Raw genomic sequence first — 26,915 nt, forward strand, 5'->3', positions numbered from 1 at the left:
AAAAAAAAAAAAAAAAAAAAAAAAGATTTACTTACTATGTCTAGGAGTGCTCTATCTGCATGTACACCTGCATGCCAGAAGAGGGCATCGATCGGATCCCATTACAGATGGTTGTGAGCCACCATGTGGTTGCTGGGGATTGAATCAGGACCTCTGGAAGAGCAGGCGGGGCTCACTGAGCCATCTCTCCCCCCTTGCCCCACCCCACCTGCATATCTTCATCTCCTAAGCATCTCCATAAGTACCCTCCATTTGGTACTGTTGCTGTTTGACATTTTTGCTGTACTAAGTAAGTACTGAGCTTCAGGCTTGCACTGTCAATCAAGTGCTCTCTTACTGGGCTGTGTTTTGGGGGGGTGTTTTGGTTGTTTGTTTAAGAACTGTACTCCTGTAACTTAGTCTGGCCTTGGACTTACTGTGTATCTAGGGATGATATTGACTTTGAATCTTCCTGTCTCTACCTCCCAAGTACCGAGCTTACAGGCATGCATCACCCAGCCTCATTCGTACAGACCCAGGGTTTCATGCTAGGCAAGCACACTACCAACTAAACTACATTCCATGCCCTGTTGTATGGATACTTTTGGTGTTTCTGAGAAAGTCTTGCTTTTAGCCCAAGCTAGCTGAGAACGCTAAATGATTCTCTTATTACTTTGTGTGTTTCTGACATACTTGGATATTAGCTTCATATGGCCAAGGATTTTGTATCATTGGGACCTATTTTCCATTGTACTTGTGCATTGCAGGTATTCCTTTTTTTCTAGACTAGATACATAAAAGAATAGAGAAGCAGACCTCAAATTGAGGGCCTTCTTTGCCTCTTCTCCTTTTTATTAGTATTGACTTGTACGCTGAGGGTATGAGCCTCAGAGGCTGGTTTTACAGGATGAGTCGTGAAATGAAATGCCTCAGCTAATTTCACTGTTTCCAGCCGAGCTGTTGACCAGCGCAAAGAAGAGGGAGGAAATGCAGAAGCAGATCGAAGAGATGGAGAGGAAGCTGAAAGCAATCCAGACTGTTCAGCAAGAAAGAGCTGGTGACCAGGTACATTTTCTTTTCATTTCATTTCAATTAATTTATTTATTTATTTGACTGTTTTTTAATAGAGAAAACTCAAGCATGCCAGGCTTGAGTATCAAAGAGTTCTATCTTTGATACCCAACCTTAAAAAAAGTAGTTTCTTAGTTACTAGTAGCAGGAAAGTAATTTAACAAGTGACTTTAAATGGGATTTATGGCCTGTGAAATAAGAGATGTAATTCATTGACTTTCCGATTACATTTTTGTTGTTAATGCTGATATTAACTTTCTATTTTAGTCATGGTCCATTAAAATGGGGTTAATTTTTAAAATTCAATATATATTTACCACTGTTCAGTTGAGTACAACAGTAGCAATGTGACTAGGAACCTAAATTATCGGCAACACTTGTAACCACAGGCTTTTCTACCCATGTCCAAGTTCCCAAAATAATGACTCTGAGACTGAATTACTTATGAATGAATGCCTAGGCCACAAGCTTTGGCTCATTCTGCTGGCTTATAACCCAGTTATCCAGTTTAAGCTAGTCTAAGTCCTGCCATGTGGTTACTTACCTCTCCTCAGGTTCATGTGTCTGTCTCCTCAAGAGTTTGGGGCAGATCTCTTCTTGTGCCTGACTCTATTCCAGAATTCCCTCTCCTATTGGAACTCCCACCTTCTCTTTCCTGCCTCAGCTCACTGGCCAATCAGCTTTTTATCGACAAGCAATGTTTCCATACATTACACAAGAGATTTTCTCTACATTGCCCCACTTTAATCCAATAAAAGGCTTTTTCTCTTTTAATAATAAACTATAAACAATAATAACAACTATGAAAACTATCAGGTAAGGTTACATTCACAATGTCCAGGCCGTATGTCTCTTGGCAACCTTGGAGACAGTATTCTATCATCTATTCTGTCTTGGTGAGTTCAGGGTTCTGCGTCCAGATTGTTTTCTACAATAACCTGGCATTCCTAACCTAAAAACATCTTAGACCTAAACATCTTAAATCCTTACAACTTGAGTTTAATTGTGAGACTATAACTAATCTTTAACCCCATCAGAGACTTGAGGGGGTAAATACTACCTGAGTGTGGGAAGTGCAGGCAAGCAACTTCCAAAACTATAAAAGTAAGAGAGAAACTGTCTGTTCTGTACAGTCCCCCAAAATGTCTCTGTAACATTGGAACATCCATCTTGAGTGTTCTGGTCCAGTATATCTGACAGACTCTTTTGTGAAGCAGGATCTACAAAGGGCTGTTTACCTTGTCTTGGCAAAGCTCAGCAGTTGACTTCCCTGTGTCTCATTTGTCCAACCTGAAATGCATGCTGTCAGCAGTTAAAACAAGGGCAATAAACTCCATAAGGAGGTTCTTTAGTGCTCAGCATCTTCTTTGAAGTAGAATTGGGGGCTGCCAGGAGCTGACCTGTCTTGTCAAAAAAGACCTTTTGTTAAATAAAACATCCTTACATGCCATTTTCTATGGATCACTGAGATTTTTGAAGACCATCTATCTAGAGTATATCAGAATAGGCAAACATTGTTTCTAGCTGTTTATTGTCTGTTCAACTTTAAAAACATCTTAACTTTAATTAGCTTAACATTTTAACTTTAATGAGTTTGGTTGTCTGACTACTAACTTTTTAAAATCATCCAGAATAGTTTGCAATAGCAGCTTTCAGGACTAGAACTTCACATTACATAGGTACAATACCTTAAACAAGAGCTGAAACATATACATAGTATGTTGTAGCAAAATATAATCCTATCTATGTCAACTTACAACGTCCATACCAATGTAAAAAATATTTCTCTTGTTTGATGTTCTTTGGTCTAAAAGTAGATTCAATAATCTACCCTTTTATCCTATTAATCCCATATTATTCCTATATCCCTCCTTTTTTCCCTTTGCATTCTTTCTCCTCTCTTTCCCCCTAACATTAGATAGGAGAAAAAGAAGGATAGAGGAAGAAAAAGGAAGAGAAAAAGAAATCCCTGAATCTAAACCCCCTTATTTTGTTTCCTTCCTGCTCAAGACTACAAATATTTGTAACCATTCCCCTTGAATGGAGACAAACATCCAACATTCATTGAACTACCAAAACCACCTAGCCCACCTTTTGGGAAGGGAGCATTGCTTTCTTAATTGCTTTCTGCTGTCTGGAGGCATCATTTTCCTTTTGGTGGGGTGCTAAGAAAATTGAGATATTGGTTAGCCTTAAGAAAGCTAGCTGTAACATTTGCCGTCCAGTTTCTATGTGCAGAGAAAGTTCATGGCTTAAATGAAGTCCTGACTGGAACAGTCTATGGTGCTGGTTGATCTCACTCGCTGGTTTGAAGTTGTCCTGGATGTAGATTTTTGAGAAAACAGCATTGAGGCATTCTGAGGTAGGATCAGGCAGGATGCTGGAAAAAAATATATTCCAGTGTTTCAGCATCCTTCTCAGCATCCCCAGGGCGAATCTTGTCACTGGGGTCTGTAAAGATAGAAACTTTCACAGGTAGTATACATTTCTGCTTTAACATAAGTATGGAATGTGCAATGTACATAATAAACTAAGGATGATTCTGCTCTCTATTCAAGCAGGTAAGGCATCTGTCTGAGTTAGTTTGGGCTATATAACTATAATATAAATTTCTATCTATGCCATTTGAAAGGATGGCATGATTAGTCCTGAGGATTCTGTAGCCAACAGGATTTACTGGTTATGCATAGCTGAAGTCCTGGTTGGAGACACTTTCATGTTTTGACCAGTCTCAGAGCTGTTCCCATGGAGAGGGATCAGCAATTTATGTTACGTGTTTTCTTCTTGGTTTCTTCCTTCATGGGTACAGCCTAGCTCTTTAGGTGCCTCCCCTCCCCCCTGGCAAACCTGAATTTTACCAATTTGGAGAGAATCCACAGCTTTTATTTCCTCCTCTTATAACAAAGGCAAAATCTTTTCCCCCAAAGTATCACATTTTCCTTCCATTCTGAGGTTAGGACAACGACCTAATATAAACAGGCTGATTTATTAGTTCAGCAGGTCTTTCCCCTATAATACAGTGTATCTTAGCAGCAGTGTTCTCTGTCTCATTGGACATTTTAAAAAATTTAAGTCAATGAAACATCCTTTAATCTATCTCTGGGAGATCATATCCTTCTTCTTTTCTATGAGTATTTCCTTCAAAGTCCTGTTAGATCTTTTATAATTGTTTGACTTGTAGGATTGTAAGATAAATCTGCAACAGATTTTATGTCGTGATGACTAAAATATTGTTGTATTCTAATGGATACTCATACCTGAGCATCATCAGCATAATCTGCAAAGGCGTCTCTAAGATAGCTGCCAGCTCCAATACATGGGATCTCAGAGTCAGCCTTTTCAGAATTTAAGCCAGAAACCGATTGGAATTCTGAATATGTATCAATAGTATAATGTATCAATATATGTACATATCTTAATTCTCCAGGCTCTACAAAATAAAACATATAATCTATTGTATGACATCACTTTAAAGTAGTATTTTACCTAACTTGTATTCTTAATTCTAATATTTCATCTCTATGGTTGCCATTCTAATTCCTCCAGCCTGCGTGGACCTTTCTCAGCTGGAAGGACCTTTTTTGCTGTTAGTGTAGATTCCAAGTTGGATTCTTCTGCCGGTTCTTTATTCTGATTAAAAGGATATACGATCGCTTCGATCTTTTGGCTAAGATCAAGTGTAGTATCTGTTCTTATCAGTTTAATATCTGATACGTCCTCTATCCGAGGACAATATATTAAATGGAGTTTTGGAAGTAGGAGTTGGAATAGGAGCTTGCTCCGTCCACTCCACGCATCGACCTGGTATTGCAGTACCTCCAGGAACGGTGCACCCCCTCCGGGGAATAAATATTGTCTGAAAGTCAGAGAATCACTTTTTTTTTTTTTTTTTTAAAGTTTGAAAAAGGTTATGCGGGGCTGGTGAGATGGCTCAGTGGTTAAGTGCACCGACTGCTCTTCCAAAGGTCCTGAGTTCAAATCCCAGTAACCACATGGTGGCTCACAACCATCCGTAACAAAAAACTGATGCCCTTTTCTGGAGTGTCTGAAGATAGCTACAGTGTACACACATATAATAAATAAATAAATCTTAAACATAATTGCTTTAAAAATAAATAAAAAATTTTTAAAAAGGATATATGAAAGTATAGTCATTGACTGTAAAAATAATTATTTGTATGCTGATAAAAGAAAAAATTATATGGGATCCAGATACACTGTATCATTGCATTTTCCATTTTTAACATAGAAATATTTTTCTATTTAATTTCTAACTTTTTTTTTTTTTTTTTTTGGTTTTTCGAGACAGGGTTTCTCTGTATAGCCCTGGCTGTCCTGGAAATCACTTTGTAGACCAGGCTGGCCTTGAACTCAGAAATCTACCTACCTCAGCCTCCCAAGTGCTGGGATTAAAGGCGTGCACCACCACCGCCCATCTAATTTCTAACTCTTAAGAACTTCTTTCTTATTTTCAAATGATTTCTTTCTATGATATGTTTTTTATTCCCAGTGTTTGTACGTTTGCTTCCCTCTTGTATTTTCATTAATACCTTACCAGTTCAGAGAAGTCTGGGGCTTTTGAGTCCCACTGCAGCTCCAGGTAAAGTTCCTTTTGCTGTTATGTGTGTCTTGCAGGCTCCTAAGGCCAACACCTGTCTCTGTGGCTAACTCGGTCTCTTCCACTCAGTCTAGCAGGCTGCCCTTACCGGTTCTGGACTGAGGGTGTGGTTTGCACTTCCTTGAGAGCTAAGCCTCATACCCTCGGGTTCTGGCTGAGAGCCGAGCACATCTGCCCCAGCTCTGGGAAGTTTTTCTGCCTGCGGGGATGTGCCTGAGGCTCAGCTTGCTCTCTGTCTAAGGGAATTAGCCCCCCTGCCTGCCAGCCGGCTAGGGAGGCTGATCCGGCTCTGGGAAGGGCTGATTTCCTGCCTTTCCAGCTCCTTTCCCGGCTTTTCTGCTGGGCTTTCTCATGCCCTGTGCTTGGCTAACATGCCCACCGTTGCACACCATTCTGTGGCCAAGTTCTCAAAACAATGACTCTGAGACTGAATTACTTACGAATGAATGCCTAGGCCACAAGCTTTGGCTCATTCCTACTAGCTCATAACCCAGTTATCCAGTTTAAGCTAGTCTAAGTCCTGCCATGTGGTTACTTACCTCTCCTCAGGTTCATGTGTCTGTCTCCTCAAGATTTTGGGGCAGATCTCTTCTTGTGCCTGACTCTATTCCAGAATTCCCTCTCCTATTGGAACTCCCACCTTCTCTTTCCTGCCTCAGCTCATTGGCCAATCAGCTTTTTATTGATAGGTGATGCTTCCAAGAGATTCTCTCTATAAGAGACCTTTTGTCTGATGTGGTTGGCAGCTGTCTAGAAAGTGGTAAAGTAAATTTTGGCACTGTAACTTAAAAATAGCATTTTCTGTATGGGAGGGACATTTGTCTTATTTATGTTAATATAAGCAGCAAGAAGAAAAGATGCTTACAGAGGACCCAGCCAGATGGCAGATTGCTTCAGAGTCTCAGGAAATGTCGGGAGTTCCTCTGTCCTGTTCCATCTGTTCACTAAGCTCGAATCCTAGGTAAGACCACTGTGATGGAAGGCATGGTGCTCACAGATCATAGAACAAACTTTTGATTCTGGCCGCTTGCCATCTCCTTAACCTTTCACATTCCTGAGGGATGAGTTGTACAAATGTTAACATAAGGATTTCATGCTAAGACGGAATACATGCTACTGTCTTTTTCTTGGTGAAAATAAAATAAATGTTTGTTGAGCCAATAGTGGTACATGCGTGTAACACTGGCACTTGGGGGGTGGAGGCAGGAGGATCAAGAATTCAAGGCTGGAAGCCCAGCCTGGGGTACATGAGTCCCTGTCCCCACCCTCACTCAAAAGTAGACTAGTGGTGGTGCATATTCCCTAACTGACTCTAGTACTCAGGTGGCCAAGGCAGAGTGATCAGTCAGTCTAATGGTTACAGTCTGGTAAGAGTATCTCAGAAGGGCTGGAGAGATGGCTCAGCGGGTAAGAGCACTGACTACTCTTCTGAAGGTCCTGAGTTCAAGTCCCAGCAACCACATGGTGGCTCACAACCATCTGTAATGGGATCTGACGCCTTCTTCTGGTGTGTCTGAAGACAGACACATATAATAATAATAATAAAAAAAAAACTTTAAAAAAAAAAAAGGAGCATCTCAGAAAAGCAAACTGGGTGAGGGCACACACTGGAAGCACATCACATACTTGTATGTGATGTGACAGGCATGGTGTGACGCATACCTTTAATCCCAGTACTCAGGAGGCAGAAGCAGGCAAATCTCTGAGTTTGATGCCAGCCTGGTCTACAGAATGAGTTCCAGGATAGCCAGGATTACATAGAAAAATGCTGTCTTTTAAAACAAAAATAAAATAAAATAATCAAAGCTCAAATAATTACCACACAAAATATCTGCTGTTCACACTAACATGTGCCTTCTGTGGTGCTGTTACTTTTGTTTTGTGAAGTTGTTGGCTTAACTTGCTGTAATCTGCTTTAACTGTTCTTGTATTATCACATATTCATAGCATTTTCAGTGTGGGATGGTTTCCTCTTCAATTGGATGAACAAGATTATGTTTAATAGAAAATCCTCAGACTTTAAAGCAGTATGGCTGATTGTGAGGCATCTGCTTGTTGCCTCGGCTTTGGGGAGGTAGCAGTTCCAGACCCCTGTCCACTGTGTTAGGTGGAGCATGCCCTGGGCAATGTGAACTTCTCTCTAAAACGGAAGGTTCTTCTTGTGGGTATTGAGCACTTTTTTTTTTCTTTAACAAATTTCTTCACAGGGAAATTTCATCTGCTGAGAACATTTTGCAAGAACAGCCTGACTCTAAAGGTAAGTTGTATTTGAGAGCATTTTGAGAAATACAACAAATATATTACATAGTAACAGGAAATGCTTTTCTTTTTTTTTTAAAGATTTATTTATTTATTATATGTAAGTNCACTGTAGCTGTCTTCAGACACTCCAGAAGAGGGAGTCAGATCTTGTTAGGGATGGTTATGAGCCACCATGTGGTTGCTGGGATTTGAACTCCAGACCTTCGGAAGAGCATCAGGTGCTCTTACCCACTGAGCCATCTCACCAGCCCAGGAAATGCTTTTCTTAATTATAGTAAAGTAATTATAAGAAGACAGAGCAGACACATACTATGTATCACATGTGATTTGAGAGAATATTTTCATAAGATTTTTCACTTCTTTGAAATACTTAGTTTAGGGCCAGCGGAGTATCCTGACAGGTTAAGGCACTTGTAGAGCCCAAATCACCTGCATTTTTATCCCTAGAACCCACTGACCTCACACAGTCACTGTGACTACACAAATATGCTGATACATATGGAAAATAAACAGTTATTTTACTCTGCACGTAGACGAACATAACAGTCAGCTTTCTGAGGAAAGCAGCTCTTGGGAGAGGGGACTGTCTTAAACTCTTAAACTAGTTTATATTCAGGTTGGTTTTCTTTTCTGCTAACAATATGTTAAAAGTATTAGGCTTCCCATCTGTTAATCTCAGTTGAAAAAGACTCCACATTTTCCTCTCAGTTTTTTTTTTTTTTTTTACATCAGTGATTATTGTTGTGTACAAGTTACTAAAGAAAAAAAAACTGTAAGCTATGAAAAATATAAGTAAAAGGAGACTTAAGTGATAAGATGGCTCAGCAGTGATATTAAACAGAAAGACTTGAAGCGCACTAAGATGTTTTAAATGGTAAAAACATGAATAGCCACCTACAAGTAGTTTTTGTAAAACATCAATCTAGTGTCCTCTAATTCTAGCCTATAATATCAGGGGGTGCAAGCAGGGAGGTGTGTGTTCAACAACAGGAGGAAGATGGTTGACAAGACCCAGCATGAAGAGAGCAAAAATAAATATAACAATAGAAGATTTAGAGCCGGGCGTGGTGGCGCACGCCTTTAATCCCAGCACTCGGGAGGCAGAGGCAGGCGGATTTCTGAGTTCGAGGCTAGCCTGGTCTACAAAGTGAGTTCCAGGACAGCCAGGGCTATACAGAGAAACCCTGTCTCAAAAAAACCAAAAAAAAAAAAAAAAAAAAAAAAAAAAAAAAAAAAAAAAAAAAGATTTAGGCTTTCTTCTCACATTAATCTATATACTTATTTATCTGTGTATGTGCGCATTTGCATGGCCTGGCACATGTGGAGCTCAGGACAACTTTCGGGAGTCAGTTCCAGGATCAAGCTCAGGTTGTCAGGTTTAGTGACAAAAGCCTTTCATCCACTGAGCCATCTCATCAGCCTCAGAAGGCATTTGACTCATCAACAATATACAGATCAAATTATGCATTTCCAATTCAGACACATTAAAAAAAACATTGGAAATGGTTTCTAAAATGTAGAACTGGCAGGTATTCAGAGATTGTTAGTTATATAGATATTATGTCTTAAATAATAAAAAGAACCTTTAAAGAAGCTTAGAAAACATACTGAAACATTTGCAGATGAAATGAAGTTTTCTGGATCTGTGTTGGGTTGGATTTGAGGGTCGGTAGCAAGGCTGGGGAACATAGAAGAATTAAGATCATGCATGGTTAGATAATTATTATGAAATGATCTTTACATGTATATGTCTTTTTTCTTATAAGAACAAATCCAGGGCTGGAGCGATGGCTTAGTGGTTAGGAGTACTGTTGCTCTAGAGGACACTCATACATTGTGTGCCTTCAGGGGATCTGTGCTTCTTCTGACCTTCAAATATCTGAACTCACTGATCTGTATGTAATATACCCATACACAAGACACATACATACATATATAATTAAAAATAAAATCATTTTTCAATTGTGGCTTTTCTTTCAAACAACACAGAATTAACTACTTTCTGTAGTTTTCTTGAAGAATTAAATACTCCTAAAACTTTTTTCTCTTTCTATAGGTTCCAGTATGCCTTTCTTCACTTTTGATAAGTCTCTTTCAGACAAAAAGGACAAAAGGTTTGGTCTTATTGTTTTTGTTTGTTATAAAGAAATATATCTTTCTATATATATACACCTTTTAACTTAAAATTTTAGACTTAAAAAAATTTTTAATTTAAAAAAAAAGTAATGTGTATGGGTACTTTGCTTGTGTGTGTGTATCTGTACACAATTTGTGTGACCAAGGTGGCCAGAAATGGGTGTTGGATACCCTGGAACTGGAATCACCAAGCAGCTGTGAGCCTCCGTGTGGGTGCTGGCAGTCGAACTTAGGTCCTCTGCAAGAGCAGCCAGTACTTAAAACTAAACCATCTCCCCAGACTCTTATCCTAAGTACTTTAAAAGTTTTATTATATATTTTGCATATATATTTATAGTATATATGTATTATATACATATGTGCAAAAAATATATGGTACATGCCAGTCTATACATATGGAAACCAGAGGACAACTTTGTGAATTGCCTATCTCTTTCTACCATTGGGTCTCTCAGATACAACTCAAGTTAGCAGGCTTCTACTACGAAGCATTCTTACCCACTGAACCATGTTGTTCCCCAGTATCTTAGACTTGTGAGTGAGGGTAGCTAGGTGCTTTGGTGTACACATTCAGGGCTGGGAAGAAGGAATTGAGATAGAAGGATCATGAGTTCAAGGCTGACCTGGGATACATAATACAATTTTATCTCAACAAACAACCTAAAAAAGCATAAATCAGAAGTTTCTGTTATTTCTGTATGCAATAACAGGGAGTGCTAACTGGAATATGTCTTTTTCGCAGTCTTGCTACAGATGGTCCATGGGTTCTCAATGCCCAGAGAAGACCCCTTTCAGTTCTCAAAACTACAGAAGTCGTCACTACAAATGAGGATATGTCTCCTGATGTTTGTGTAAGTTAACATAAAAGGACTTGGTGGGTTATCTCACTCAGATATCTCAGTAGTTTAGCATTGGGCTGGTTAGATGGCTTAGCAGGTAAAGGCACTGCCTGCAACACCCACTGGCCTGAGATTGGTCCCTGGGCCCCACATGGTGAAATGAGAAAACTGACTGCCACAAGTTGTCCTCTAACCATTGCATGACTCTCCCTGACACAGACGGACAAATAGGTGTAATAAAATTAAAACAAACTTTAAACGTTCAATAAATGTTGAAACTTGCATGTTGTAATCTCAATGGACAGTGGAATTGAGGAGAATCTCAGATTTAAAGTCAGCATAGGCTGTGCAGTAAGTTTTAGGCTACCTTGAGTACATAGCTAGATCTTGTCCAAAAGATTTTGATAGCCAGGCATGGTGGCGCATGCCTTTAATCCCAGCACCCGGGAGGCAGAGGCAAGCGGATTTCTGAGTTTGAGGCCAGCCTGGTCTACAAAGTGAGTTCCAGGACAGCCAGGGCTACACAGAGAAACCCTGTCTCGAAAAACCCAAAGGGAAAAAAAGAAAAAAAAGATTTTGATAAACATTAAAATCACTAATGTGAACTAGGCACATAAAAAGATATTCATAAATTAGAGCCACGGTGAGATACTACAGTGTACCTGCTGAAAAGCCTGTAATCAGGAGACAGATAATAACAAATGTTTGCGGGCAAAGGTTATAGAAAATTAGAACCTTCATACATTGCATAAACAGTCCTTCTGTAAAACACACTGGTCATTCTTTAAAATGTTAAAGCTAGGGGCCCTTAAGAGAACTTGTCTCTCACAGAGGACCAACCTGGGTATGATTCCCAGCCCTAGTTGGCAGCCTACAAACCGTCCACAGCCCTCTTGTGGCTGACATGGGTCCTACACTCATATGTTAACATACACATAGGTGAAACATCCATACACAGAAAATAAAAGCATAAAATAATTACTAGACAGGCGGTGGTTGTGAACACCTTTAATCCCAGTGCTGAGGCAGAAGCAGGTGGATCTCTGAGTTCAAGGCCAATCTGGCCTACAAAGCAAGTTTCTGGACAGCTAGGGCAACGCAGAGAATCCCTGTCTTGAAAAAAAAAATTTACTAGTTAAATGTAGTTACTAGAAGCCACAGCATATCTCATCCATGACATACCCATAATAACTAAACTCATACACAGTTAGTATGGAAATACTACTCATGGTAGAGAGCAACCTAGATGTGATCAACTAATGATATACACCAAATATACACCAGCACAGTGGCGTGTCACTTGACGAGTCCAGGGAACGAATGATATAAACCAAATATACACCAGCACAGTGGCGTGTCACTTGACGATTCCAGGGAACGAATGATAGGCTGACGTGCGTTACAGCATGGCTGACCCTCACGGTCAGGGCAGGAAACTAGGCATTTCACGTAAGTGGAACCGTGTGTCTGGAGAGTACTGCTTTGGAAGTGACTCCCATGCTGTCCCTGCCTGGTACAGGTAATATCATCTTCTCCACTCAGAAACATGAAATGTGTGGCTCTGGTGTGATATAAAGAAACTTAACAGTAAATATTTTTCCATTTACACAAAGTGTCCATAATAAATCAGTGCAGTTGGGAGTTATAGAGAGGGTGACCACAAGGCGCTGGGGTGCACTGTGCTAGCTTTCCACCAGAATAGCACACTGGTGTGAACACACTAGAACCCTGAGATGCACACCACACTGTGAAGTAATGAATTAGATCTCAGTCTTTTTTTTTTTTTTTTTTAAAGAATTGTTTATATTTTTGGTTGTGAGCCTAGCCTTTAACAGCTGAGCCATCTCTCCAGTACCCAAGGAGCTGAAGGGGTCTGCAACCCTATAGGTGGAACAGCAATATGAACTAACCAGAACCCCCAGAGCTCGTGTCTCTAGCTGCATATGTTTCAGAAGATGGCCTAGTTGGCCATCATTGGGAAGAAAGACTCCTTGGTCTTGCAAACTTTATATGCCCCAGTACAGGGGAACACCAGGGCCAAGAAGTAGGAGTGGGTGGGTAGGGGAGCAGGGCAGGGGGGTGTATAGGGGACTTTTGGGATAGCATTTAAAATGTAAATGAAGAAAATATCTAATAAAAAAGTTTTAAAAAAAGAGTGGTTTATTTTATGTATATGAGTACACTGTAGCTATTCTCAGACACACCAGAAGAGGGCATCAGATCCCATTGCAGATGGTTGTGAGCCATGTGGTTGCTAGGATTTGAACTCAGGACCTTTGGAAGAGCAGTCAGTATGCTTAACCACTGAGCCATCTCTCCAGCCTCCCATATCTAAAAGTCTTAAAGGGGGGGGGGTCACTACTTTGACAGTCTTTTCACTTGCATTTTTTTTTCCCAACATATATGTAAAATGCCTGTTGTGGCAATGGAAACATTGTGTAGACCAACCATTTTTTCTTTGTTTTTTTTTTTTTTGTTTTTTTTAATTTCCATGTCATTGTTTTGTGTTTATGTGTGGGGTGTGTGTGTGCGCGCGTGCGTGTGTATGAGGGCAGAAGTTGTCTCTATACTATGTGAGTCTCAGGATTGAACTGGAGTCACCAGGCTGGCTGTGAGCTGTTTTACTCTCTGGGCTGGCTAACGCCCCTCCTGTTCTTTTCCATCTAGAGTCTTGAGTCTTTTTTACCTGATTTGAATTTGAAAGACCCAAGTCACTGGATGTCAGTGACTTGTGAATAGAGTTCTCTTTTTATTTATCTTTTTGATAAATGTTTTCTATCTGATAAAGTGCACAGAATTTTATCGCTAGACTGATGTGAATGGTGATGCTATTTTATATCTAAAATGTAGAATTTCTAATGACTCAGAAGAGCCTAGGAGACTTTTATGACGGAAGACACGCAGGCTCCACTCCAGTTTTATGAGATTTGAATTTCCAGAGAAGGAATCCACACATTATGTTCCCCTTTGTTTTAAATAATTTGGGAAAGTTATTCTGATTCAGCTAGTTCCCCGGTTGCTATGGAAAGCACAGCGCTTGAAGAGACCAAGCAGTACATGTTGTGTTCTGGAGAATACCGCCCAGTGCATGGTGGATGGCCTAGCCAGGGAGGATGGGGCTTCAGGGAGGTTCTGGCCTGTTCTTTTTAAATTGTCTTCAGCTTGAGGTCCTGATTTGTTATTTCTAAATCTCATGTCAATGATCTGATAGTCTTAAGTTTTTTAAAAACTGTGCATGTGTGTTGTATCACGTTTGTGGAGCTGTCATAGCTAAGGCATGTTTGTTTTATTTTAGGATGAACTTACGGAAACGGAGCCTCTGAGTGAAGATGCCATCATCACTGGCTTCAGAAATGTGACTCTGTGTCCCAACCCTGAGGACACTTGTGACTTTGCTAGAGCAGCTCATTTGGCGTCTACGCCTTTCCATGAGATACTGTCCTCGAAGGCCATCGCTTCTGATCCTGAGGGGCTGTTGCAGGAAGAGGATCTGGATGGGAAGGCCACTGAGGGTCATTGCACTGTTCATCACCAGACCCTCAGCATAAAGAAGCTGAGGTGATTGGAGTGTTTCTCTCTTGGTCTGTGTGCTTATCAATTACAGTGATCAGGTATCGGCTCTTACTGTCTACCAAATGCTCAGTCAGAGTAAGTCTGACCCAGGCACTGTGTCGGTGAAGGTTATTGATTGGTTTGCATTTGAGCATTAGAAGAAGTAAATTGTGCTGGTTATGAGACTCAGGTAATGAAGGAGAAATGGCTCAGCAGGTAAGAGCACTTTCTTGTAGAGGACCTGGGTTTGATTTCCAACACCTACGTGATAACTCTCAACTGTGTAACCCCAGTTCTAGGGTATCCATTGCCCTTTCTGACCTCTACATGTACAGACACATGCATGGTACACAAAGTTGTGAGCAGAATGCTCATATACATAGAGTAAATAAATCTAAAACAGGTTTAATCCATTTCTGATTTGGGGAAAATGATGTACTTTAAAAACGAGACCAATAAAAATGAATTCTATTACAAGTTGAGTTCAGTATAAAATTTATAATTTAAAAATGTATAAAGTTGGACTCTAAACAGATAGCTAGTGGCTAAAAGCATTGGCTGCTCTGGTGGAGGTCCCAGGCTCAGTTCTTAGCCCCTACAATGGTACCTCCCAACCAACCCTCTGAACTCTGTTTCCAGGGATTTGACATCGTCTTTAAGAGAATATATAAAGTTCTGACAGAATTTGGAGTATACTGTCCTGAGGATGGCTTCACTCTTGTTTCTTGCAGCCCAATTATTGAAGACAGCCGTGAGGCCATCCACTCATCCGGCTTCTCCAGGTCTTCTTCCTCGGCTACCAGTACATCCTCCATCAAAGGCTTTCAGATTCTGGAGAAGCTGGAGCTGACTAATGACGCAGCAGGTAGAGTGTTCCAGCCAACAGCGAGCTTCTGAGTCTGCCCAGTGACCGATTAGTCCCTCCATAAGCCGACCCTGCCCCAGTGGCCAATTAGTCCCTCCGCAGGCCGACCCTGCCCCAGTTGTACTGTTTCTCGAGTAAACCAGCACTAACTCAATGGAATCTCATAGGCCCAGAGCAAATGAATGTGCTCAGGTTAGCAGTGGTGATTTTGTAATGTTGGAGTTCCTCTCCCCTCACCTGTTCTATTTTGTTTTGTTTTGTTTTTCTGAGACAGGGTTTCTCTGTGTAGCCCTGGCTTTCCTGGAACTCACTCTGTAGACCAGGCTGGCCTTGAATTCAGAGATCTGCCTACCTCTGCCTCCCAAGTGCTGGGATTAAAGATATGTGCAACCACTGCCTGTCTCCTGCCCCCTTTCTGGAGTGTGTGTGTGTGTGTGTGAGAGAGAGAGAGAGACAGACAGACAGAGACAGACAGACAGACAGATCATACAAAGGCTAAAAAGGACATAAGGTCTCCTGGAGCTGGGATTATAGGCAGTTGTGAGCTCTGAGACATAAGCCAAACTCAGATCCTCTGGAAGATGAAGAAGTGCTCTTAACCACCAAGCCCTTTACTACGGTGTCTTAAACATTAATTTATATATATTTTTTCAACTTCTTTTCTCCACAGAAAATGCTATTCAGTCACCCTGGTGTTCACAGTATCGCCTACAACTGTTAAAATCCCTACCAGAGTTAAGTGGTTTTGCAGAGTTTTCTGTGGAAGACCGACCGATGCCTGTGCTGGAAATAGGGAAGGAGATTGAGTTAGGTAAGCAGTGGGAATCCTTGTCCTTTTGCACATACAGATAAGTGATTTGAATGCACAGGCCCTTGAACACTGAGTGTTCCTAGGTTGTAGTAGATAGCATTAGAGAGGTTAACACATTGATACATTCACACCACAGGAACAATAATTCTTTTTTTTTTCCCCTCTTTTAATATTTTTCTTAGATTTATGTATTTACTTAATGTTTTGCCTGCATGTATGTGATGCCTGTTGGATCCCTTTACTGCATTCACAACATGTGGGTGCTGGGAATTAAACCTGAGTCCTCTACCAGAGTGCTAAGTCCTCTTAACTGCCATCTGTCCTGGGCTCCTTTGGATTTTTATATAAAAACTGAAAAGTATTCCAGATGCCACTTAATGGCAAAACACTAGTACCTCTCACACTTAGCCAGGAGGTAAAGTGTAAGGACCTACATATATTCAGTGACCTTAAAATGGAACCAAACCTTCTCAACAGGTCACGAGGATTACGTCATCAAACAAGAGCACCTAACATGTGAAGATTACAGGTTACTGTGGGTGGCACCAAGAAACTCTGCAGAGCTAACCATGATAAAGGTGAGGTGGGCCCTTTCTGATCTCATCACCTTGTAGATCAGCAGTCACTGTTCTAGGGCAAGAGCAGAGCTAAGAAATGAGCGGTGGCTGTGCACAGGTGCTCTTGTGTCTAAGCTTACTCTGTTCTCCCAGCTTTCTCTTTCTGAGGAAAGGGGCCCTGGGGAATGAGGACTGCTCCGCTCAGGACAGACTGTATTCTAAATCTCAGTTCACCGTCACTGTGGGGAAGCCTCATTTTGTTTTTCTTACATTGGAACCCAGATACCCTTTTTCCTCCCATTTCTTTCTTGGTTTAATTCCTCTTATTTTGGAAAAGAATATCCTTTAGTGCCTTTCTGAGGAACTGAAGGCCAAGGTTCTTTATATCCTCTGGCTCTGAAAATTCCTTATTCTCCATCTTTTCATTATTGGTAGCATGGCTGGATACAGAATTCTTTATTAATTTTTTCTTTAGAATTTTAAAGCCTTATTTTATAACTGTGCTTGATTTTTGTTTGTTTTCTTATTGTTATTTGGCTGGCTGGTTTTTGGCATTCCATAGGCAAACGCCATACACGGAGGTATACCCTCAACTCCTCACCTTGCCTTTGAACCCTTTGCCATCCTGATCTTTTTTTTTTTTTTTTTTTTAAGCTCAGCAAAGGAATTTTGTTTGGAAGAGGATGTGCTACTAGCCCCTAAGCCACGCACACCTGAACACAGATGCTCAACTGGGTTTTAGTGGTGATGTGGTGACTCTGTCTTTTCTCAGTTGGTTGGGGTCTAGCCTCACAGTCTTTAGCTTTTGGCTAGTGCTAAAATCAAAACAAAAAAAAAAAAAACAGTACAAAGGGATGAAGGAAAGGGGGTCAGGAGTCAGCCACTCTGCCATTGGGTTCTACAAGTGCAATGGGGCTTTTGTGTGACCAGAAGTTTACTCTGGTGAGAGTCAGTTGTCTTAGTGTTGTAAGATAAAGGTCATTATGTAGGCCTGGTTGGCTTCAAACCAGTAATCCTCCTGTCTCTGCCTCCTGTATAATTGGATTACAGGCCTGTGTCACCATGACCAGCTGTCATTATAATTCTAGTGGCTTTGTGTGAAATTTCCCCTTATCTTTAGATCCTGGAAGTCTTGTTGTGGCCAGCATATAAGAGTTCCACGCTGTAATATAAGTCTATTATCATCCACGTGCTAGGCAGACAGTTCACCTCTCACTCAGTCTGGGAGTTCTTTCAGGCTTGATATTTTCTATGATGAAAAAAAGATGTTTCTTTCAATTTTCTGCTTTCTCAATTTGTAATTTCTCATATTAGGGCATAGATTTCCCTGTGCAACTATTTCTTTGTTTAGGATTTATTTATTTGTGTTCATGTGTATAGATCAGAGGACAGATTGTGGGCCTTAGTTCTCTCCCATCATATGGGTTGGTGAGAAACACCTTTGCCCACTGAGCCATCACACCATCGGTGGGCAGCTTACAACTACCTGTGACTCTAGCACCCTCTTCTGAGGGTGCCTGAATTGGATGTTCTCACCCACCCACAGACAAGCAAAATTAAAAGTAAAATATTTTTATTCCCCCTCTAGCTGCTGCTTCATTTTTTTTCCTTTAGCGCGGTTGTCTCTTGGTAGCTGCAGGCGGCTGCTTCTGAAGCATCCCCTACCTGTGCCAGACGCCCACACCTGAGGGGCCTCAGGTCTTTTCTGTAACCTGACAGAGTCATTGCAGATAACACACACACCATTCCCATATGCCTTAAATCAGTTATGTTACTTATAACACGAACGTAATGAATGTGCTGTGTGACTTACCGTATGTTGCACTGCACCCTGCCTCGGTTATGCCCATCGGCCAAGTCCTGCACTGCACAACCTGCAGGCTCACACTCTTATCACCACAGCCTATCCTTTTTATAGGTTTTTATATTTCTTTTGAAGAGGAAATATTTTTTATTTTGCTGAGATATTAATGAAGTTTTAAATTGTTTTCTTGGGTTAGCAAGATGGCTGAGTGGATAAAGGTGCTTTCCACCAAACCTGGCAACCTAAGTTCAGTCCCAGAACTGGCAGGGAAAAATGTTGCCAGTCCCCACGGGTTGTCCTGTCACCTCCATACCCGTGCCATGACACACGCACGGGCACACACACACACACACACACACACACACACACAAAATAAATGTTTGTCTTTATTTTTCCTTTCTTTGTTTCTTTCTTCCTTTTTAAAGATGTATTTATTTCATAAATAGGAGTGGTCTATCTTCATGCACGCCAAACGAGGAAATCAAATCCCATTACAGATGGTTGTGAGCACCAAGACCAGCCAGTGCTCTTAAGCTCTTAACTGCTGAGCCATTCTCTCTCTCTCTCTCTCTCTCTCTCTCTCTCTCTCTCTCTCTCTCTCTCACTCTCTCATTTTTTTGTTTTGTTTTTTCTAAGACAGGGTTTCTCTGCTGGCAGTCCTGGAATTCACTCTATAGATCAGGCTGACCTGGAATTCAAGATCTGCCTGTCCTGCCTCTGAGTGTGGGATTAAAGGTGTGCGCTGCCCCACTGCCATCTAGCATGAGATGTTCTTCTAAAAGGGAGGAAGAAACAGTCTGTGTCCCGTCCCATCCATGCTCTTTTTGTCTTTTTAAAATTCTGTCTTTTCATATTAGCAACTTTGTTTGGAGTGTTTGGCTCTCTTCAGAATTAGGTGTTAACACTAAAAGCCAATTGAGACCTTGTAGAGAGACCTTGACAGCCACAGGCTTCACTGTAGTTTGGCATTTGATTGGCTAACCCACCAACTGTTAAGTCTTTTCTCTTAAGTGAACTGGATCTCATTTCCTGCCCAGAGAATATGCCTGACTGCTGGCATGAGAAGAAGGTAGTGTAGGAGAGAAGCAATATGGAAGGTCCCACATGTGACAGAAAAGCTCCTTCCTAGCCCCACCCCCACCCGCCACCCCCACCCAGGCACCTGGCGTCTTAGCCTAGGCCCGTTGTTCTACACCTGGAAATGATCTTCTGCTCTTGAGAGGAGGAGCAGTTGTCAAGCTGGGCTACAGGAACAGGAAGGAGAATCTGGAGGCTGAGTGGCCTAAAGTGGGGTTCAGGCACCCTTGCAGCTACAGCACCTCACTCACGTTGCTGCTGCTGCTGGCGCTGGCTTTCCGAGGTAGCACCTTGGCTGCTGCGTGGTTCCCTCTGCTGCTAGGACAGGGTCTCTTGTGTCTTCTAAGTGCATTAACTCTCGCTCCAGCTCCTCCGGCCTTTCTTACAGGTTATGCTTTGGTGTTTGTTGGTGGTAATTTGGTTTTGGCATTTTAGACAAGGTGTTACTATGTAGCCCTGGCTGACCTGGAATTCACAGTGCAGAGTGACAGGATTGAAGATGCACCACTCCACCTGCCCAGATTATGCTTTTAAATTACTTTTTACTTTACATTTTCTGGAGTGGCAGAAGGGCTGGGTGGTGGTTTCAATAAGGATGGCTCATAGGTTTATGTAACCTTTTGATAAGATTGGATTAGCTGTGGCCTTTGGAAGGGTGTCACTTGGAGTGGGCTTTGGGGCTTCAAAAGCCAATGCTAGGCCCAGAGTCTCTCTGCTTAAGCATCAGGATCTAACTCTCACCTAGTTCTCCAGCGACATCACGTCAGTCTGCCTGCTGCCATAATGATAATGGACTAAATAAGCCTCTGAGACTGTAAGAACACCTCGAATTAAATGCTTTCTGTTGTAAGTGTTGCACTGGTCATGGTGTCTCTTCACATCAATGAAGAAATGTGGAGGGTTTTGTTGTTTTGTTTGTTTTAAACAGGGTCTCACTCTGAAGTCCTGGCTAGTCTGGAACTGAATATATAGACCAGGCTAGCCAAAACTTGTGTTGTTCTTCCTACCTCTGCCTCCTAAGTTCTACAGCTTTTGTATTTTTTTTTCTTTTGGATTGGTTAGTTGGTTTTAGTTAACATACAAAACTGTTGTGGGAAATATTAAATAAGTAATCCACGCTACTCTGGCAGGCACTGGCAGGCTTGCCGGCCTGTTCTCACCCTGTGGAGACTGACTCAGACCTCCAAAACTTCCACCCAGCTCGCTGAGTTCCCACTGGTGGGTCGGTACCACGCCAGCCCCATGTCCTTGTGGGGTCCACATCAGGCAAACCCATGCTTTGTCACCATACCATTCTCTCTGGAACTGAGAGCTGCCCCCCTGCATGAAGCAAAACACCACATAAACTTAGTTCAGAATCAAGGGTAACTCAACTCACTGGGCACAACAACTGAAATCCTAATCTTGTAAGCCATATTAAATCTAAATCCTCCAGTGGCGAATCCTGGTAGATTCACTATCTAAACTGGGTGTAACCAGTAGCTACATCTTATCCTCCCGCTGTCCCATCCAAAGGCCTCTAATTTTCTCCTGCCTCTTCCCTTCCTCTCTTCAACCGGGAAGTCCCGCCTACTCACCCACTCACCCAGTGATCATTCCTTGGTCCAGACCACCCCTCTTGGGAAAGCAGAATTAACATCACAATACAAACAGCACCAGGGCCAGCCACAACACAAGATAATGGGTTTTATTATAACATATACAGGTTGTGTGTGTGTGTGTGTGTGTGTGTGTGTGTGTGTGTGTGTGTGTGTGTAATTGCACTTTACTCTTGCTTGCCCCCCTCTGTCATCCTTCCTGGCCTCCCCATTGCTGCCCTTCTCAGAGATTCTGTGTATCATAGCAGTCTCTGTGTGTTTGTATGTCTGGCTCATTTCACCTAACATAATCTCCATTTCTATCCACTTTCTTACAAACAATAGGATTTTGTTCTTTATGACTAAGACATGTTTTACATTTGGCCATGGTAGTACACGCTCTTATCCTAGGAGGCAGAGGCCAGTGGATCCCTATAAATTCAAGGCTAGTTTGTACTGTGTTGCATGTAGGGTTTTTTGTTGTTGTTTTGTTTTTTTGTTTGGTTTTTTTTTTTTTGTTTTTTTTGTTTTTTTGGTTTTTCGAGACATGGTTTCTCTGTATAGCCCTGGCTGTCCTGGAACTCACTTTGTAAACCAGGCTGGCCTCGAACTCAGAAATCCGCCTGCCTCTGCCTCCCGAAAAATATTTCTTTATTTTATGTATGTGAGTGCACCATTGCTCTCTTCAGACACACCAGAAGAGGGCATCAGATCCCATTGCAGATGGTTATGAGCCACCATGTGGTTGCTGGGAATTGAATTCAGAACCTCTGGAAGAGAAGTTGGTGCTCTTAACTGCTGAGCCATCTCTCCAGCCCTTCGTGTAATTTTAAAAGCACGTTACCACCTAAGCCCGGGAGCTGTGAATGTGCTGCCATCCAGCTTAGCTCTAGGATGGATCACAACCATCCTCCAACTCAGCTTCCTTTTGTAACCACCTTTCTCCTGCTTGGCTTTAGCGTGGCTCCAGGATAGATTGCCATAGGCCCCAGCCTGGCTTCTTTCTCTACCCACCTTTGCCCTGGGAGGGGTTGCATTACCAGCTTACTCCCGGTACCCTAGAACCACGGATAAAGGACGTACCGACAGCTTTATTACTATAGAACTTGCTGGTTAGGTACAATTGCTAGGCGCAGATAACTCCTGCCTGGAAAGACGTGCCCTCATCAATTATTATCTCCATTTCTCCTCCTGCCCTAAACTTAGTGGCTTGTGTCAGCTAGCCTCTGCCAGCCTCTTTGGCTATCCACCCTTAGTGGAGACTACAGGCCCTAGCTGCCCCGAGGTCTTGATGGCTGCATGGTTGCTGCATGCTTCTCGTTCCAAAGCATGGCAGAAAAGCCCCTCTCTTTTCTTGTGTCTGACTTTTCCTCCTGGGACTTGGAAGTCCCACCTGTACCACCCACCCAGTAACAATTGGCTCCCAGCCTTCTTTACTGACAAATCAAGAACGAATTAGAGAACTAGACCTTAGTATCAGCACTTCCCTCACAGTACTGTAGAGAGAGTTCTAGGCCATCCAGGGCTACATTGTGAGTGAGATCTTGTCTCCAACAGTGTTTTCAATCTGCCAGCCCAATCAATCAGCACGTTCTAATTGCCCTTCCATTTTAAATATTCTGTCTTACAGGCATCTTCTCAGCTTATCCCATGGGATTTTTATATCAACCTCAAGTTAAAGGAGCGTCTGAGTGAGGACTGGGACCAGCTTTGCAGCTGCTGTCAGTACCAAGATGGCCATGTTGTTTGGTACCAGTATATAAACTGCTCTACCCTTCAGGTTTGTGATACTGCTGCACACACTACATCTGTGCTAGGCATTTCATCCTGTGCTGCAGAGATAGCTTGGCACTGGCTGCCAGGTCTAATGGCCTGAGCAGGATCCCCAGAACCCCAATTGGGATATTGTGATGAGAATTAAATCCGATAAATTGTTCTCTGCTTTCCACTCTCACATCATGGCATACACACACACACACACACACACACACACACACACATACACAGAAAAATAAATGTAATTAAGATTTTAAGATACTTAATACGAATAGACTGGCCAGGTGGTGGTGGTGCACACCTTTAATGCCAACACTGGGGAGGCAGAGGCAGGAGGATCGCTGAATTCAAAGCCAGTCTCCAGAGCAAGTTCCAGGACAGTCAGAGCTACACAAAGAGAAACCTTGTCTCAGAAAAAAAAAAAGAAAAGTGGTCCAGTTTTAATTTTTATTTATTTAACACTGTGTGTGTGTGTGTGCGCGCGCATGTGTGTGTGGAGATCTGAGGATAAAGTCTGATGCGTAGGTTTTAGGGATCAGACTTTAGGCTTGGTCTTAAGTGCATAGACCTGGCTGGCCTTGACTTTATGGAAGTTTTTCTACCTCAGGATCCAGAGTGCTGGGATTACAGGTGTACCTCCACATACCATCTGTAGAGAAAGACAAATTCAATTAAAATTTAAAAGTATTGATGACTTTTCTTAGGTAATGGTTGTTTGGTTGGTTGCTTGGTTTTTAGTGTTGAGGATTGATAAGAGTCCAGTATAGTCTAGGCAACCACGACCTGTATCCCTTATACAAGTGGCTTTGATCAAGTACCTATTTGATATTTTTTAGCATTTTATCTTGAGAGGTGGGAAGGAGAAATGAATGGGTCACCTAACTAGAATAACTATCAATTCATTTAAAGGAAAATAAAATCTGTCTTGCCTATACTGCATCCTCTGAAACCTTTAAAAATACAGACACAATATATCATTTTATTCTTTGCTGTGTTCTTCAAGTTTTGCTACCAACATAATTTTTTAACGTTTTACTTTGTGTGTGTGTGTGTGTGTGTGTGTGTGTGTATACATATAGGTGAACATGCATGTGGCTATTAGAGCAGCTTGCAGGAGTCCTTTCTCTCTGTCCACCATATAAATGTCATGGATCGAAAAGGATTTCCAGCTTGGCAGCAAACATCTTTGCCTTTCCTTCATGCTCTCCCTCCACAGTTTCATTAAGTCCTTGTAGCCTTAAGGAGACCTCGGTGTTCCAGTTGTGGCGGAGAGCCAGCTGCATTCCAGCAGAAAACAAAAGGAATGCTCACAGCAAAGTCACCAGCATGTGCTGTGGATGTGACAACTGGAGAAATAGTTTTCTCTCTTTCTGTTTCCAGAATCTTCTCCAACACAGCGAATTTGTTACTCATGAAATAATAGTGTTGATTATTTATAACCTCTTGACAATCGTGGAGAAGCTACACAAAGCTGAAATAGTGCACGGAGACTTGAGTCCAAGGAGTCTGATCCTAAGAAACAGGTTGGTTGGTCCTTTTTATTTCCTTCATTGTTCATTGACTGGCTGGATAATTCTCGTATTTATGCCTTAAAAAGAAAGCATGTGAGAGTGTTTTCTCTGCTTGTATGTCTTTGCACCACGTGCATGCCAGGTACCCACCAAGGACAGGAGTCAGCACCTCTGGAACTGAAGTGACAGATGGTCGTGAAGCTGCCATGTGCTATATGTGCTGGGAACATATAGGTGAAGCAGGGCTTGCCTTGCATGTGTAAAGCCCTGGGCTCCAATTGAACACCAGGAAAAATGTAAAAGGACATTATCTTTTATTTAACAAAATTGGCAGGAAATAGTATATAGAGTTATAAGTACTAAATTCCAGAGAGCCTTTTGTTACTTAATGTGTGTTTGTATGCATGTATATATATGTACCACATGCATGTTTGATGCCATTAGAGGTTAGGAGAGGGCATGGGATCCCCTGGAACTGGAGTTATGGATGGTTGTACACCACCATGTGGGTTATAGAAATTGAGCTCTGACCTCTGCAAGAACAGTAAGATCTCTTAACCACTGAGCCATCTCCAGCCCCCAAGAAAGCGACTTTTGAAGTCAGTTAGTTTATTGTGTACATAACTTGTGAGGAAAATGAGATTGTGAGGTAGGAATACTGCTCAGTAGGAAAGTGATTGCTAGCCTGGTCTTGATCCCCGGAGAGGGAGAGGAGTTAGCCTGGGCTTGATCCCCAGAGAGGGAGAGAAACTAGCCTGGGCTTGATCCCCGGAGAGGGAGAGAAACTAGCCTGGGCTTGATCCCGGGAGAGGGAGAGGAGGAGAGGAGGTGTTGCCTGTGGCAACATTAGTAGCTAAATAGAAAGCTGAAGGAAGGTCATGCTTCTTCATTAATTTGTGAAACTCTCAAGCTTAAAAAGAATGTTTTAAGTGATTATAGTTTATAAAAGCAAAATTAGGTTGGATCTATGCCAAGGAAAAATGGGAGCTTCTGTAAATTGTAAAATCCTTGTGCTATAGAGGTTTGTGACAGGAAGAGTGTTTCCCCCTAAGGCACATTGTTTCTAGAGAGTCGTGCAAATAACTATTGTATGAGATATACTTACTTGATAGTAAGTTTGTGTTTTGAAGTATTTTATGAAGTGAAAGATAAAGTTACAAAAAAGTAAGGTAAAATATGGTGTTGGTTTAATTGAAACAGGAAATGTAACCCCATTGATAGCAGTTCACTAGAGGATGAGCTTATAAATTGTTTACTGCAGAGGTAGAGCCTTTGCTACTTGGAAAGCCCACCTGTTACAGTAAACAAGAAGGACTGTGGCACCCGAGTGGGGAGAACACACTTGTAATGCCCGTCCTTACTGCATAGTATAAAAGCTTGAGAGTGTTCTGAGGTGGCCATGCACTGTGGGTTACATTAGATAGAGTTTATTCCTTGTGACCAAAGAAATCTTAACCCTTTGGGCTGGCCTTGCCATTACTCCGTGTGCATTTTTTCATAGCTAACCACTGGAGGGCACTGTTGGAAAGGCTAAGATTCACCTGCAGCCCTTTCAAAAAGAAAAAAAGCTGGGCTCTGCAGCTGCTCTCACAGCCTGTCTCTGTTATCTCAGATTACACGACCCCTATGACTGTGTACACAAGGACGACCACGCCGTGAGGATCCTGGACTTCTCCTACAGTGTTGACCTGAGGGTGCAGCTGGATGCGTTTGCCAGTAGTGGCTTTCGGACTGCACAGATCCTGGAAGGACAAAAGATCCTAGCTAACTGCTCTTCTCCCTACCAGGTAAGTGGAAGACAAGCCTGGACAAATATGGAGAGCATTCGTAGCCTCTTGCTTGTCTAGATAAGCCATGAGAGCTGGTGTTTACTGCCACCCACTTGCCTAGATGACCCAACTTTCAAATACTGCATCACCATGCGTCAGTAACCATCTTTCCTGTCACAGTGCTCAGGGATATAAACATAGACATGTAAATACATAACTGAGTGGCTTAAGTGCTCCAGCCATTTCTGTACCCCGCCATCCATGTCATCTGTCAGTCATTCTCTTTGCCCCTCACTGTACAGTAAGAACAGCAGCCTGTACTCCTTGGCCATGAGACTTGGGAGGATTAAACGCTGTGCTGTCTATGAGGATACCAGGATGGGTGTGCGGTGTCTCACACGGTTGCATTATGTGCAAACATATCTTCTGACTTAGTATCTGACAGAAGTATCTGCTGACTGGATACATGTGGTATACCTGAAGTGGTCTTGTGGGCCACAGTAGATCACAGCTGGTGGCCCACAAATGCAAATGCATTAGGTGTCCTGATGCCATTTGGTAATCCAGGAAATCCACAAAGACAATCTGTTGTCATTGGCTTTTAAAAATAACCCATTAATGTCAGCAATGCATCCTGCACCACCAACTGCTTAGCCCCCTTGGCCAAGGTCATCCATGACAACTTTGGCATCGTGGAAGGGCTCATGACCA

The 26,915-nt window shown here is 42.0% G+C and overlaps 1 protein-coding gene and 1 non-coding gene across 2 annotated transcripts in view; both read left to right on the forward strand.

Annotated features, from left to right (window-relative positions):
* The window catches only part of Bub1b (BUB1 mitotic checkpoint serine/threonine kinase B), a 50,953-nt gene that overhangs the window by 21,207 nt on the left and 2,831 nt on the right, over positions 1-26,915 (forward strand). The window contains exons 10-21 of the mRNA XM_021193355.1: positions 932-1,044; positions 6,514-6,629; positions 7,876-7,925; positions 9,987-10,044; positions 10,809-10,917; positions 14,201-14,463; positions 15,189-15,322; positions 15,993-16,133; positions 16,611-16,711; positions 22,779-22,928; positions 24,305-24,447; positions 26,048-26,222. Coding sequence (XP_021049014.1) covers positions 932-1,044; positions 6,514-6,629; positions 7,876-7,925; positions 9,987-10,044; positions 10,809-10,917; positions 14,201-14,463; positions 15,189-15,322; positions 15,993-16,133; positions 16,611-16,711; positions 22,779-22,928; positions 24,305-24,447; positions 26,048-26,222 — 1,553 coding nt within the window. The remainder of the gene's footprint in view (positions 1-931; positions 1,045-6,513; positions 6,630-7,875; positions 7,926-9,986; positions 10,045-10,808; positions 10,918-14,200; positions 14,464-15,188; positions 15,323-15,992; positions 16,134-16,610; positions 16,712-22,778; positions 22,929-24,304; positions 24,448-26,047; positions 26,223-26,915) is intronic.
* Positions 4,700-4,888, forward strand: LOC115063776. The gene has a single exon (XR_003843643.1). It is a non-coding gene; the product is annotated as a U2 spliceosomal RNA (small nuclear RNA).

The sequence above is a fragment of the Mus pahari genome, chromosome 3 (genome assembly GCF_900095145.1).
Source record: "Mus pahari chromosome 3, PAHARI_EIJ_v1.1, whole genome shotgun sequence".
Taxonomy (NCBI): Eukaryota; Metazoa; Chordata; class Mammalia; order Rodentia; family Muridae; genus Mus; species Mus pahari.